The sequence below is a fragment of the Elephas maximus genome, chromosome 7, assembly GCF_024166365.1.
Source record: "Elephas maximus indicus isolate mEleMax1 chromosome 7, mEleMax1 primary haplotype, whole genome shotgun sequence".
NCBI lineage: Eukaryota > Metazoa > Chordata > Mammalia > Proboscidea > Elephantidae > Elephas > Elephas maximus.
Genome location: NC_064825.1, coordinates 45,851,034 through 45,865,855, shown reverse-complemented (window position 1 = coordinate 45,865,855; position 14,822 = coordinate 45,851,034). Strand labels below are relative to the sequence as shown.

At 54.7% G+C, this 14,822-nt stretch overlaps 1 protein-coding gene across 2 annotated transcripts; it reads right to left on the bottom strand.

Moving 5' to 3' along the window:
* Nucleotides 1-215: 215 nt before the first annotated feature.
* Nucleotides 216-14,063, bottom strand: LRRC32 (leucine rich repeat containing 32). Of its 2 annotated transcripts, none has more exons than XM_049889782.1 (3): nt 13,115-14,063; nt 9,512-9,602; nt 216-4,827 (listed from the first exon to the last, which is right to left on the bottom strand). In XM_049889782.1, exons 2-3 carry the CDS (start codon nt 9,596-9,598, stop codon nt 2,938-2,940), a joined length of 1,977 nt encoding a protein of 658 aa, XP_049745739.1. In that variant the 5' UTR covers nt 9,599-9,602; nt 13,115-14,063; the 3' UTR covers nt 216-2,937. The 2 variants fall into 2 exon arrangements, with proteins under 2 accessions (XP_049745739.1, XP_049745738.1); XM_049889781.1 differs by having other exon boundaries at nt 13,577-14,063.
* Nucleotides 14,064-14,822: the final 759 nt, after the last annotated feature.

The window sequence follows — 14,822 nt, the reverse complement described above, 5'->3', positions numbered from 1 at the left end:
CCAGGTTGTCTGTTGAGTGTGAGGGGACAGAGGTTTGTGGTAGCGGACTTGATGGTGGCTGAGACCCAAGGTCCAGGGTAGTGATGGCCCAGAGGCTCATCTCCCACCTAATAGTCCTCAGTCTGCCTCCCCAAAGACGACTCAGTTGGTGAGGAAAGTAGAGAGAGCAGGGCTCAGGTGGACGCAATGGTGCTGATTAACCACAGCAAGGAGGAAGCTGGCAGGCCACCGTGTTTCTCCAGAATTATTTTTTAATACATTCATGTGGGTTATACAAAGAGCTGATCCCGAGGCCCAGGCTGTGGCTTGGGTCCTGGGAGGTGAGAGCAGCATCGTGTAGTGTTTTCAGAAATCAGGCTGAAGGGGCCAGCACCTTCTCCTCTAGGCCCGTGGAAGAGTGTGTGAGTAAGCACCTGCGGTCCTGATCCCAGCCAAGGCTGGGATTCCCTGGGTATGAGGGATGAGGGTTATCTGGGTGGCTCTTTCTACCCATTTTTCAAGAGAAAAAACACCCCTGCCTGATGAGGACAAAGCTGGCATTACTACAGCCTTCAGTATAGATTACATTTGAACTTAAAGAAAAGGAAAATCCTTACAACTGGACCAATAAGCAACATCATGATAAACGGCAAAGGAACTGAAGCAGCAGTCGAGAAATCTAACGACATATTACTTTGGGCAAATCTTCGGCAAAAGATCTCTTTAAAGTGTTAAGAAGCAAAGATGTCACTCTGATGACTGAAGTGTGCCTGACTCAAGCAATGGTCTTATCAGTTGCCTCACATGTGTGGAGGGGCCCAGCTGGCACAAATGGTTAAGCGCTTGACTGTTAACCGAAAGGTTGGCGGTTTGAACCCACCCTGCAACTCTCTGGAAGAAAGACCTTGAGATCCGCTTCTGTAAAGATTAAACCAAAACCTGAACTTAACGCTGGCGAATCAATTCCGGCTCATAACAACCCTAAAGATTATAGCCAAGAAAATCCTACGGTGCAGTTCTACTCTGTCACATGGGGTCACCGTGAGTTGGAAAGGACCCCACGGCACCTAACAACAACAACATATGCATGGGAAAGCTGCACCATGAAAGAGGAAGATCAAAGAAGAGTTGGCATGGTTGAACTGTGGTGTTGGCAGAGAATACTGAATATACCATGGACTGCCAGGAGAACAAACCAATCTGCCTTGGAGGAAGTGCAGCTAGGACACCCCTTAGAAGCAAGGATGGTGAGACTTTGTCTCACTTACTTTGGACACACGTCATCAGGAGAGACCAACCACTGGACATCAGGCTTGGTGAAGTAGAGCATCAGAGAAAAAGAAGAAGACCCTCAATGAGAGGGACTGACACAGTGGTTGCCAACAATGGGCGCAAACATAGCAACGATTGTGAAGATAGTGCAGGACCAGGCAACATCTCACTCACTACGAGTTGGAGCTGACTCCTTGGCACCTAACAACAACATCAACGATAATTACCGTGTGATGTGATAACTGAGGGAGAAGGAATCCACAGAGATCCAGCCCTCCTCCCCCCACCAATCCACCCACCAACCAATCCTGAATCCACTTGCTGGACAGCTCTGAGCAAGTTCTATTCTCTTCTTAAGCCTCAATTTCCCTATCTGCGCATCTGGGAGGTTGAACTCAATGGTTTCAAACTCCAGACTATGATCAATGGAGGAAGAGGGAACAAGAGAATATGAGAGCAAGAAGAGAGAAAGGAGAACCCAGACCAGGGTACAAAGAAGGAAAGGAGGGGAACTGAGGCAGAAAAGGAGGAGAGGGGCTGCAGCTGCCTGTCTTTTCCCTGACTGCCTGGGAGAGAGGAGGGAAAGGAGCGGGTGGGCATGAGCAGCAGAGGATGTGCCCAGGCCATGCTTGTGCCATGTGGGGCTCACTTCCTGGTCACCCCACAGCCCATAGCCCCTGTGTGTGCAGTGCGGAAGCACAGGCTCTGGAGTCAGAAGGATGTGGGTTTGAATATCAGTTTTGGCATTTCTTAGCTGTGGGTTCCTGGATGGAGACTTTTGGAGCCTTGGTTTCCTCTTTTGTAAAATGCCTTCAGAGGGCAGCCAGGGTGATGTGATACAGAAGGGGGCCTGGGCAGGGGGTGGAGGGGGTCAGTGTGTGCAACATGAGACTGCTGGGTAGAGAGAGAGAGCCTGTCCAGAACCGGAAATAAAATGGTCCAGTGCTAAGCTGGAGCCCAGGGTGACAGCCTCTTAACCAGATGGAGCTGCACAGCCCGGCCAATGGCACCGGATCCAAGATGTACTCATGTGGCTCCAGCTCTCTCTTCCGGCCACAAACTCTTCACTTTCCAGAGAGGCTGAAAGTCATTATCAGAAGATGTGACAAATAGTCTGCTTGGAAATGTCTCAGGCAAAGGCTCTTGGTCCTGCCCTTCCCTGGCCCTGGCACGGCCAGGACAGGGCTCTCCACACCAGACCAGCTGGAGCTGCAGAACTTTGGTTCTCCCCAGGGCCCCACGGCCCCGGGTTTCTACACCTCATAGCCCTGATCACACTGTGAGGTCACTGCCAGGCTCTGTGAAAACCTCCCCCACCAGACTGGGAGATGCTTGAGGGCAGGGACTGTGTCTCATTCACCCATGTCCTCAGTGCCCAGGGCACAAAAAAGATGCTTGGCAAAGATTTGTTGATCATATGGGCAAACATTATTCTCTGCCACTTCCAAGACTGCCCAACTTCTGGCTTCCACAGCTGGACCACATTTATGAACCAGGAAGTGGACCACCTTCTGATGCAGTGGATTGCAGGGAAAGGAGCCCTGGGCTGGAATTTGTAGACGAGGGTTCTTGTCCCTTGCTCACTGCGTGCCCTTGGGTCAGTCCCTATCCTCCTCTGTGCCTCCAGCTCACCCGCTGACCTGGAAGGGCCTCCCAGCCGGGCTGTTCTACAGTCCCCTGGCTTCTCTAGGCTTTGTACTGTTGGTTAAACGTATGCCGGCGGAAATAGCAACAGGTGGCCAGCGTAGTGAGGAGGATGGCAGAGACCAGTGCGAAGGTGAGGATGATGATGAGGTTGACGTTCTTGAGCCCCCCCTTCTCACAGTCCTCGGGACGCACATGGCTCAGGGACACCTCCTCCTGGGAGCCAAAGCGGCAGATCAGGTCCTGGGTGGCATCCACATCCACACGGCCCTGGTGTAGCTGCGCCGCCAGCCAGCCGTTCCCGCAGCAGCTGAGTGGATTCCCCTGCAGGTAGAGGCGCCGGAGGCTGGTCTCCAGGCCACCCATGGCACTGCCTGGCAGGAGGCTGAAGCTGTTGTTCCTCAGGTCCAGCACTTCCAGTGACACGGCTTGGGTCCAGGCAGGCAGGTGGCTGAGGCGGTTCTCAGCGAGATTGAGCTCCTTGAGGCAGCTGAAGCAGGGTAGGTCCACCTGCAGGATGGTCAGCCCATTGCCCTGCAGCTCCAGGACCTCCAAGGAGGTCTCCAGGCCGGCCAGGGCCCCCGTGGTCACATCCAGCCCAGGGTTGGCAGAGAGGTGCAGCTCAGTAAGTGGTGTGTGGAGGAAAGCACCTGCCCTGAGCTTCTCTATCGCGTTGTCCACCAGATTCAGGATGCGGAGGGAGGACATGCCAGAGAAGGCAACACAGCCTGAGGGTGCAGGCTCCCCTGGCCCCCCACAGGGGTTGACCTGGTTTCCCTGCAAGTTGAGTTTCTGCAGGCTAGCCAGGTTGGCAAAGGTGTATGGGGGCAGGCCCTGAAGGGTGTTACCCTGTAGAAGCAGCGTCCGTAGGGCCCCCAGGGCTCTGGCACCCAGCTCCAGTGCCTGCAGTGCATTGTGGCTTAAGTCCAGGAGCACCAGGCAGGGCAGGGAGCCCACATGCCTGGCTTCAAAGGCCCGCATGCAGTTTCGGCTGAGGTTCAGGAAGCGCAAGGAGGTCAGAGGCTCAAGAAAGCCCTCGGGGATGTGCTCAATCTCATTGTAGCTCAAATCCAGGTTCAGAAGCTGGGAAAGGGGGTGTGTGCTAGTGTTCCAGCTGGGGTTTGAGAGAGGCAGAGCTGACCAGCCCTCAGAAGGCGCGTGCACACCCTTGCTGCCCCGGGGTGGTCCCACAGGGAGCCGAATGAGGTTGTTGGACACATTCAGGTAGCTGAGTCTAGGGAGTGCAGCCAGGTCAGGGAAATGGAGCAGTTTATTCTCCCGCAGGTCGAGCCAGGTGAGCTGGTACTCGGCCCGTGGTTCTGGGGCCGTCTGGAAGGCCTCAATGCTGTTGCAGCTCAGGTCAAGCACCTGCAGCTGCTGAAGGCTGAAGTCAGAGATGCAGGTGAGGGAATTCCTGGAGAGATTGAGGTGGGCCAGGTGGGGCAGTGCCTCAAACGCGCCCTCCTCAATGTCCATCAGCACGTTGCTATGTAGGTCCAGCCGCTCGAGCGCAGGCATGCCCCGGAAGGTACGGCGGGCAAGGTGTGTCAGGCTGTTCTCCGCCAGTGAGAGCGTGCGCAGGGCAGGCGCCTCCCCCAGCAGCCTCTCCACCAGGCCATTGTACAGGCTGTTTCCAGACAGGTCCAAGGAGGTCATGTGCAGCAGGGGGCCCAGCCCAGTTCCCACTGCAAGGTGGTTGTGGGCCAGGTTTAGGTGCTCCAGGTGGGGCAGGGCCTGGAAGACACCTGGCTGCACAAAGCTGATCTCATTGGTACTCAGGTCCAGATGGCGAAGTGCTGTGTAGAAGCCCAGGGGTGAGGCCAAGATGCTCCGCAGCTGGTTGCCAGACAGATTGAGCACCTCAATGTCCAGCGGAAGCATTGAGGGGACCTGGGGCAGGCCAAGGCCCTGGCACAAGACTTCCTTGTTCACCTGGAAAGGAAAGAGGTGGGGGGTGGGGTGCAGTTGACTTTAGTGAATGCAGTAGGGGTGGAACCAGACATACCTCTCCAGAAAGACTTACTTGACCCCTTCCCCCACCCCAAATTTGGTTAGGCTTCTCTGGACTCCCAGAATGATCCACTTTCTTCTACCCCAGCCTAATCACCCCATGTCTGGTGATCCCCCACCTGGCTCCCTGCCCCTGTCTGGCACCCAGCATAGTGCTGGGCATAAATCAGGAATTCAGTGAAGGTTTGATGGGTAGACAGACAGAGAGGTGATAGATATAAAGACAAACGAACTAACAAAAAACCTTGTAGTGATTATTACCCCATTTTACAGGAAACCAAGGTTCAGAGATGAGCCATGTATCACCCAGAATGACCCAGAGCCAGTGGGTCAATGACCCAGGCCTCCTGACTCCATAGCCTGGGTTCCTTCTACAGGCCCAGACAGTCAAACGTACCCAGCTGGTGTTAGACTGGAAACTACTTCGGGAAGTAGGGGGGAAATGTTTCCCAAAGGGAAAAATGCAGTTTTCAGTCCTGTCATCAGGTTTTATTTAGACCTTCCATCCTCAGGTCTCATTCAAGCCTTCATTCCATGGGGCAGAGCTCCCGCTGCCTTCCTTGCTGACACTTCCCAGATGTGACCTCCTTTCTGTTGCTGCTACCCGCCCCCACTCCCGTCAGTGTTCTCGCTTCCCATGGCCCAGGCCAGCATCAGCCCCTGGAGGAAGAGGTAGCGGGAGCGGGCAGAAGAGAAGATGGCCAGAGCCCCAACCCACGTGCCTTGGTGACAAGACGGTGATTTTGCTGCATGACCTCCATCGAGTTACATTAAACCAGCTGCCATTGAGTCAGTTCCGATTCACGGCAACCCCGTGTGTGTCAGGGTAGAACTGTGCTCCACAGGGTTTTCAGTGGCTGATTTCTCAGAATTAGACCACCAGGCCTGTCTTCTGAGGCACCTCTGTGTGAATTCGAACCTCCAACCCTTTGGTTAACAGCCAAGCATGTTAATCCTTTGCACTACCCAGGGACTCCCAAGTCTCATTAGCACTTTGGTTTCTCATCTGGAAAGATCATCCTTCTCCAGCACACACTTAACATTTTACATTCTATTTAGCACTTTCAGGTCCATGGTCTCATTGGATCCTCACAACAGCTTGCCCTTTAGATGTGATTCCCTTTTATTTATAGACACTCAGGTTCAGAGAGGGGAAGGGAGCCGCCAAGATTGCCTAGCTAGTGAGGAGCAGAGCTAGAATTTGAACCCAGGTCTTTTAATAAACAAAGGCCCCACATTTGTCCCTCTACTACAAGCGCCTCCTAGGGCCAGAATTCTTTAAGTGCTAATGCAGGTCTTCTTCTTATCTCTTCCAGGTCCCCAGGAAACCTAGCCTTTCCCAGGAAAGGATCTGATCCCTGCAGCCACCCAGCTCAGGCCCTCTCCTGTCCCTGGCCTCCCTGCTTCTACAGGCCCTCTTCCACCAGGGAGCCTTCCCTGATTGCCAGGCAGGTCAGGGCCCCCTCTGGGCTCTCTCAGCCCCTGTGTTTCCTCTGTCATAGCTTTGTTTCCCTGAACCGTGACTGTTTATGCATGGACCTGCCAGATAGCGAGCTCAGAGCAAACAAGTACTGATTTGATTTATGCAATGTCTTGGGCATGGTACATCAGATGTGCTCAATAATTTTTTCTTTTTTTTAATGAGTGGAAAAGTCACAGACGTGAAGTTTTGAGGAAATACTAAATCAATTTCCTCTCTGAGATTCAGGCTAGAATCAAAGATTGTTAGAGCAAAAACAGTCCAGCCGTCCCATCCACTTCCCAGATGAGAAGACTGAGGCCTCAAGATGGCAGTGACTTGCCCAAGGGCACAGTGAGTCAGTGGCTGAGCTAGCAGGGCAGGAACACAGCCTCAATGCTTCCTGCCTGGCCCTAGCTCTTGATTCTCCCCAATAGCCCCAAGGTGAGTAGGGTGAGGACAGGAACCGCCCACCTTCAGGCATCTGTGTGGCTCTTCCTACTCCATGTTGCACCAGGACTGGCCCTACCACCTCCAGGGGACATGGCTTCACAGAGACTCCACGAGACCCAGGGATGTCCCTGCAGTTGGGCCCCATGCAAACTGGAAACCTATCGCGGCTGCCTTGCCTATCCTGCCTGGCTCCTAGCCCCCTCCTCCCTCACAACCCCTCTGTCTTCTGCGGCCAGTAGGCATAGCCTCCTCAGCCCTACCCTCGGTTCCCTGGACTAGCCTGGCTTAGCAAAGAAACAACGAAGCAAACAAAACGACAGCTATTATTGTGGAATACCAGTGCCATGTCAGCCACTGGGCTGCGTGCACAGACTCTCTACCTCATTTAATCCTGGGCATTATCTATCCCACCTGAGGAAACTGAGGCTCGGGGGCAGTCTGCTCAAGATCAGACAGACAGGAGCTCAAACCCACCATTTGTGAGTTCCTTTTTCTATTGGTGCAAGCCAATTTCTGGCTAGTAGGCCCCTAGCTGGGCAGCACCCAGGTTCCTTCCTCTGCAGGCAAATACCACCACCCACCAATTTACTCTCTCTCTCTCTCTCCCTCTCTCTGTGTGTGTCTCAAGGGAGCACTGCGCCATGCTCCACAATTCACCCCCCATGCAAACCCACACCCCCAAACTACCTCTGGATACTCTAAGCCTCCCTGGGGTACCAGCCCCGAGAGCTCAGTCAGGATGCAAAGCAGGCCAAGCCCAGAGCCTATAAGGCTTGCTTTCCAAGGAGGAGTGTGCAGTCACATATATAGGGAGAGCAACTAGGGTCACATAACAATATGTGTATAAATTTTTGTACGAGAAACTAACTTGAGCTATAAACTTTCACCTAACGCACACACACACACAAAAAACTTGCTTTCCATCCAGGTGTTCAGAACCCTGCTTTCGAGGCCCGGGGGAGGCCGGGTGTGGAGGGAAAGGGGAGCTACACCGGGCTTCCCAGCTATGCAGTCCAGGAAGGAGCTTGAGGCTAGGGCAGATCTCAGTTCCATTTCCAGTACGGTGACCCTTCCTGAGATCTAAGGCCCAGCGCTGGCTGCCTGACAGTGGAGAGGGGTCTTGGGGGTAGTCCTTGGCCAGAGTTTAGAGCCTCCCCCTGACAATCTACTGCCCACTGACTCTGGGATACCAGGAAGCCGCTGCCTAGGTTTTCCTTTTAGGAGGGAGGAGGATTTGCACTCCATTCTGCCACCTGCACGGAGAAGGGAAAGTGGTAGAGACGGCAGCAGGGCCGTGGACAACTCGAGCTTTGGTGGACTGGGTTCAAATCCTGCCTCTGCCACTTTCTATCCGCGTGACCCCGGTGAGTAACATCTCTTGTCTCGCAGCCTCAGTTTCCTCAGCTGAAAAGAGGAGTTCTGGGGAGGATAAAATGTAAGAAAGCCACTAGCACAGTAAAGGCACCTTGTAGGCCCTCAGCAAGTGGCAATTTCTTTGTACTATTTTGAAAATCATCATAACTCCCATGTGTATTGATCTTCTATTTGCCTAGAATCCAAAGCTCACCCCCCTTCTCTACTGCCTGGCTGGGTGGCCAAGGCCCTTCACTCCTCTCAGCCTCAGACTCCCCGCCGTAGAATGTGGGGTTGCATCTGGAGATGTCTGAGGCCCTCTCTGCCTGTTATTCTGGGTTCTGGGAATCTCAGAGGGACTCTGAGGAGCAAGAAGTGTCATGGCAATGGCAGGACATTACAAAGCCCAGGGATGGGCCTCCTGAAGCAGCTTCCCATCCTGGCACGTGAACTTTGAGTCACAGGTCCCTGTGGAGGTGCAGAGGGCCTGTGCATTTCCCAGCCCAGGCTCCAGCCTTGCCTCAGTGACTGCCCCGCCTCACAGGTGGACCGATGCAAGCCCTGTTACCTGTACCCTGAAGGGTCACTGGCTCTGGCGCTAATCTCCCTAGTTTGGGGCAGGAAAAAGGAACAAAACTGAATCAAACCTGGTCCCTGCCCTCAAGAATTTCTCAGTCTGACAGATGAAGCAGACTTGGACACATTCGCTAACCACCCCAGGTGCTCAGTTCGCTCAGTACTAAGATGGAGGGAAGCACAGGAGCTGCTCGAGCTCAGAACAGGGACCAACCAGAACCAGGTCAGCCTGGGAGGAGTCAGGGAAGGCTTCCTGGAAAAGGCAGTATTTGACCTGGGCACGAATAAATGAGAGGCTGGGAAGCGAAATGTAGACCCAAGTCAAGGAGCCTAGTCGGGGGGTTTATCCCCAGGAGGGACCCAGTACAGAGAGGCCCTTCCAGCTCTCCCATCCCAGATTCCTCACACATATACACATTCTGCATTGCCCAGCTGGGCCCATTACCCTTTGAGGGTAGGTTTGGTGAATAGAGACCAATACTGGCGGCACCGTTTCTAGAAGAATGACCTTGTTCAAGTCACCAAAACTCTACAAGCCTTAGTTTCCTCCTTTGTAAAATGGAAATAGTGGTATTTACCTGGCAGGGTTATTGGGTAAATATTTAAACATTCTAGTAGGTGCTCATGAAATTCAAGCTACCTTCCCTTTCTTCTTTTGACTCCTTTAACTTTTGGTGGCTAGGGCTGGAGCAAGGATTCTGGGGCTGTAGGACATCTAGGGCAGGTAGGAGAGATGCCTGAACCTGCCTGGGCAGGGCTTCTTACCATCCTACAGGGCATCTTCTCGCGGTGTTGGGAGATAGCCAGGCTCAGGGTCATCACGGCCAGGAGCAACAGGATCTGGCGGCTCATGGCTCTGTGCAGGGCAGGGAGAGAAGGGAAACACCGTAAGACTAGTGGCTCCCCCGCACTGTCAGCCCCCACTGCTCCCACCCAGACTGTGCCTGCTGCCTTTGGGGAACCCCAGGCCATAACCTTTCAAGAAACTGGAATAGAATCTGTGGTTAGGATGGGAAGTGGGTGGGAAACGGAGTTGCAGCCGATCACAAAGGGCCCCGAACCCTAGGACAAGGAGCTGGGACATTACCCTGAGGTAGCAAGAGTTTTAAGCAGTGGGTGACCTGGTCAGATTTGGGTGTTCATGAGACCTTATCTGATAGAAGACAGCCTGGAGGGGGTGAGCAGGAGGCAGAGAGAGCCTGAGAGTTTCCCTGAGCCAAGCTCATGGCTGTGGGTACGATGGGGTGGGAGCTGGGCCTCTGACTCCATTTCTACCCAAGCCACAAGTTGGTCCCCCAGGCTAGCTCCTGGGGCCCCAAACAGAATTCCTCACTCTTCCCCAGGGGACTTTTATTTTGCTCCTTTTCTTTTGATTCTGTGACTCCTGGGCCCTTGCTATTGTTTGAGGGCTAGGCTGGGGGCCTTGACAGGAAGCCCCGCCAGGAGACCTGCCCGGGCCCCAGCACTGTTGCTGTGGACTTCCCCAGCCGCCAGCTGCCAGGCCCTGCACTTTCACTGAAGCAGGAAGGCACAGGTCTGCTGGGCCTACCAGGGGTGGCGGGTGAGGGAGGAAGGGAGGAGGGAATCACAGAAGCTCTCAGCAGGGTCAGATCCCAGTGCTGCTGGGTGCTTTTCAGGCCCTCGCCTGAAGACCTGGGCCAAGTGCTAGGGATGCACAGATGAATCCATTCACTTCATTTGTTCATTCATTTATCCATCCATACCTTCCGCAACTGCCTCCTTATACTGGCTCTGTGCTGGGAACAGGGTACAACAGGAAATGCACAGAAGTGACCACAATATGCACGGAGAGTGTTAACAAGGAGGGAGACATCAAGCCCAATGAGCACCGGACTCAGAGTCACCCATACCTGACTGCCACTTCTGCCTCCCTTGCTGACCTGTTCTGTGACCAAGTCATTTCACTTCTCTGAGCCTCAGTTTTCCCTCCTGAGGTTAAAGTCAATCTCACCCAGTTTTGTTGAGGCTCAAATGAGATATACTTCAGGAAAGCGCCCCACACTTACAGAGCCCTTATTAGGCACCAGGCACTCTTCTTGGCACGTTACACTTAATCCTCACAATAACTCAACAGCTAGGTTCTGTCATTTTCATTCCCATTTTACAGACGGGAAAACCAAGGCTCAGAGAGATTAAGTAACATATCCAAGGTCACACAGCTAGTAAGTGGCAGACCCAGGGAGTCTGGTCCCTGGGTCTCTGGCCTAAACCTCTACAGGATATGGTGTCCCACAGCAGGTGCTCGATAAACGAGTGCTGAATTGCGATTCTGTAGAGCCAGGCAAGATCTCCTTTTTTCTCAGAGAGTCTGAAGGATGCTTTTGAAGAAGCATTGACAGGGCCTCTGGAGGCTGTGTCTTTGACTGTCAGACAAATTCCATGAGGATGAATTTCAAATGCAGGAGGCTGCTCTGAGGCCCTTTCTTGCTCAGACACCAAGGGCCACCACGGTGTCCTTTAAACCTTGTTCCCTGGGCTTCCCTCAGGCCCCCACAGCTGCTCTATGCTCAGGTTTTACAAGTTGGGCTTTCTCACGAGATTTTGTTCTGCTGTTTAAAAAGCTGAACAACACAACCCGTTTGAAAGCTAGTTGCCTCAGAATTGAGTGAAAATCCCTCTGTGGGGGCCTTCGAGGTCCTCAGAAGCATGCCCTGCCCAGCCAGCAGCCCCCTCCAGCCTTGTTTCTCACGGCCCTCTCTCCCACTCTGACTTCTGGATGCCTTGTACTTCCGTCAGCTCTCTGAGCACCTTTCCACTGCCCCAAACCTTCACTTCCTCTCCTCTCCTCACCCTTCAGGTCTCAGCTTCCTTCAAGAAGCCTTACCTGGTTCTCCAAGTCTGGGCTACATATGGCTCCGGCAGCCCCTGAGCTTCCAGTGAGCACAGCACCTTCCCCCTAGGGGAACTGCCTATAGGGCATGGGGTGCTCACTGTTCTCTGGGACCCATCTGGGGCAGGCAGGGATAGGAGTGTCTCGGTGATAGGGTGACACTGGCAAGAGCAGTTATTCTCCTTGACTCTCCCTTCACCTCCCTACCACATTCCCTCTCCCCATCGGCAGAGTCTGTCTGCTCTCCCTGCAAAACAGCTCCCAGACCTGCCGACTCCCTCCTGCATCACCGCCACAGGCTGAGGCACCACCAGGATCCTGGGCCTCCATCACAGCACCAGCCTCCCCAGTTTGTTCCCCTGCTTCCGCCCTGAGGCTTACAATCTGTTCTATACGTAGCAGCCAGAGTGATATTTTAAAATCATAAAATCACATATCAGATCATGAATCTTTAACTGCTTAAAAACCTCCATGGTTTCCCATCTCCCTTAAAATAACAGACTGTGCCCAAAACTCTCTCTGACTGCATCTACCATTTTCTCGGCCCTCGCCAAGGCCCAGCCTTTGATCCGGCCTCAGGGCCTTTGCCCTTGCTGACCCCTCAGTCTGGAATGCTCTTCCCCAGATCTTCACATATTTCATTGTTTTCCTAGCCTTTATCACTACCTGATAATTTATTTCTTATGCCATGAGAACAGGAACTTACTACACAGGCGCTCACTAAGGGTCTACTGAATGAGTGGCAAAGTGGGGGCAGACACTTGACTGCAGTGGGCTGAGTGGTGAGTGGGAGGTGACAACAAGGATGGACCAAGTGGTTTAGTTCTGAGCCTGGAGGCAGAAGTCGCCCAAAGGGCCCTTATGTTCTCTCCTCTGCCTGCCAAACCCCACCCCAAGCCACCCCAAAGTGAGCTTCTCTGAGCCCTGAAGGGGCTGCCCTGCAGCATGCAGGAATTCTGCCCTGGCACCTGATGGAAAGGGCCCCTCAGCCGCACCTAAGACACCCTTAACCCATTGCTGTTGAGTCCACTCCAACTCATAGCGACCCTATAGGACAGAGTAGAACTGCCCCATAGAGTTTACAAGAAGTGGCTGGTGGATTCTAACTGCTGACCTTTTGGTTAGCCAACTAGCACTTAGCCACTGCACCACCAGGGCTCCATAAGGGCCACTCTCTCTCAGTGTTTCCACTCCACGAGCCCAAGATGTTTCTCCCAAACTCCCTCCCCTCCCCGCCTACGATCCCCCACCAGTACACACACAGACATTCTCACACTGCTGGGCTCTGGGATGCTTCCTCTCCCTCCTCTCAGCCCCGATGGAACTTACTGGCAGAGCAGGGTTTCTGGGAGAGCTGATGTGGACCGTTCACACCAAGCGTGAATCACGAAGGGCAAGTCCCATTCTGGAGATATGTGCATCCCACGGGGGAATTAGACCTTAACCCAAAGGAATGTGGCTGGGATGGTGGAATTTCAGGCAGCTTGGAGTGGAGGTAGGGGTCCCTCACATCTTACCACCCATGGAGAAGGCTGCCTTCAGAGGCCTGGCAGAGGTGGGAAACTCCTCCTTCCTCCTGAGAGATGGCAGGCTGTCTGGGGGTGTGGGATGGGAAGCCCTGTGCCCGGGCCTGGGTCAGAGGGTGGCAGGAGACCTGGAATCAAATTCTGATCTGCCCTTCACTAGCTGTTTGTTCCTGGGCAAGTCTCGGCCTTTCCGCCATAGTTTGCCCATCTGTCAAATAGGAACAGCGAACTCGCCCCTTTGCCTGAAAGATCCAATGAGACAGCCGCCTTGGAGACCTCTCGGGGCTGAGGGAGTGTCAACCCCGACGAGAGTGGGAGGGAAGTGTTGGGCAGGGGGTCCTGATTCTTCCCAGGGTGGCCCCACTCCAGCTTCGAGCCCTCGTACGCTCGAGGGGCACGGGCCGTCTGTTCCCCGAGGAGGTCAGCCAGCCTCGCCCCCTGGGCGGCTCCTACCTGGCTCAGCGCGGCCGCCGCTCCTCTCCTCGGCGGTCCCGGAACATTTTGCGCAAACCTGTCCCCCGGTCCCACCCTGCGCCAGACCCCGAGGTCACGGCCGGAGGAGGCGCACCGCCGCTCCGTTGCCCCAGGGAGCGGGACCCGCGAGGGGGCGGCCGCGGATTCAATTTAAAAGCCTCTCCCGCCGACCCGCCCCACCACGCCCCCCTCGGCGAGGCCGCGGGGTCCTAGCGCCGGTCGCGCGCCCCCGTGGGACTCGGTTTATCCGGAACTGGCAGATGGGCTGAAGCATCTTCTTTACGCGGGAAGCCGGGCTGGGAAGGGGCGCAGGGGGCGGGATGAAAGGGCCAGGGAGAGAGAGAGGGGTGGAAAGGAAGCGCCGCAGGAGCGAGCCCGGCCCCGGGCGGCTGCACGTGCAGTTCGGCGCCCCGCGGGGTCTGGAGGGGCGGGTGGCTCCAGGAGCCGCAGGTCCGCAGAGGAAATCCGGCCTGGCCCCGACTTCCCCGCTGCCGGCGCCACCGCACTGAAGGGGGGCCACCAGGAGAGGTGGCGGTGTGGCTGAACGCGGAAGGAAATGACCCCTCACTGGCCCTGAGGCGGCCCTGGAGGGGCTTCCCCGCACAGCGACGCTCGGGTCCCTGCTGCTGAGTCCCGGCAGGCCGCTGCCCCTCTCTGCGCCGTCTCTAGTGTCAAGATGCGCCCTCCGCCATCGTCTCCTGGGCCCCTAACAGACCCTGTAAAGCAGTACCGTCAAAGTCCCCAGTTTTCAGATGGAGAAACTGAGGCTAAGGGTGGCGGCAGTGAATAGAGAAATAAAAACCAAAAGTCTCTGGGACTTTTAAGGTCTCCATTTATAGTTGAGGAAACTCAGTAAGAAAGGTTAAATGGCATATTGAAAATCACACCGCCTGTAAGAAGCAAGGCTTCAAACCCAGTGTGTCCACAAAGCTGAGTCCAGGTCAGTTTGGGTGTCTTTTCCAGGCACCGTCTGGCCTGGGTTTTTTTTTTTTTTTTTTTTAAGTGCTGTGGAAATTTGTGTGTGGGGCGGCGGGGGGCGGGGGGGCGGGGGGGAGGGGGTGGGTATTATTATTGCCTTCTTCATCAGAGGTTGAAGAAAATCTTCCCCCAAACCATCTTTCTTCTAAATGCCTTGGCCCTACCAAATTACAGGTACTGTTGGATGTGGGTCCAAGGAGGGGGGTGCCTGGGGGAGGAATCACTGCTGTCCCCCAGGCCCTGGTTC

Excerpts from the sequence above, each read along its gene's own strand:
- LRRC32 (XM_049889782.1), bottom strand. The coding sequence starts at position 9,598 with ATGAGCCGCCAGATCCTGTTGCTCCTGGCCGTGATGACCCTGAGCCTG. Across the intron at positions 4,828-9,511 it reads AGAAGATGCCCTGTAGGATG|GTGAACAAGGAAGTCTTGTG; the intron begins GTAAGAAGCCCT and ends TTTCCTTTCCAG.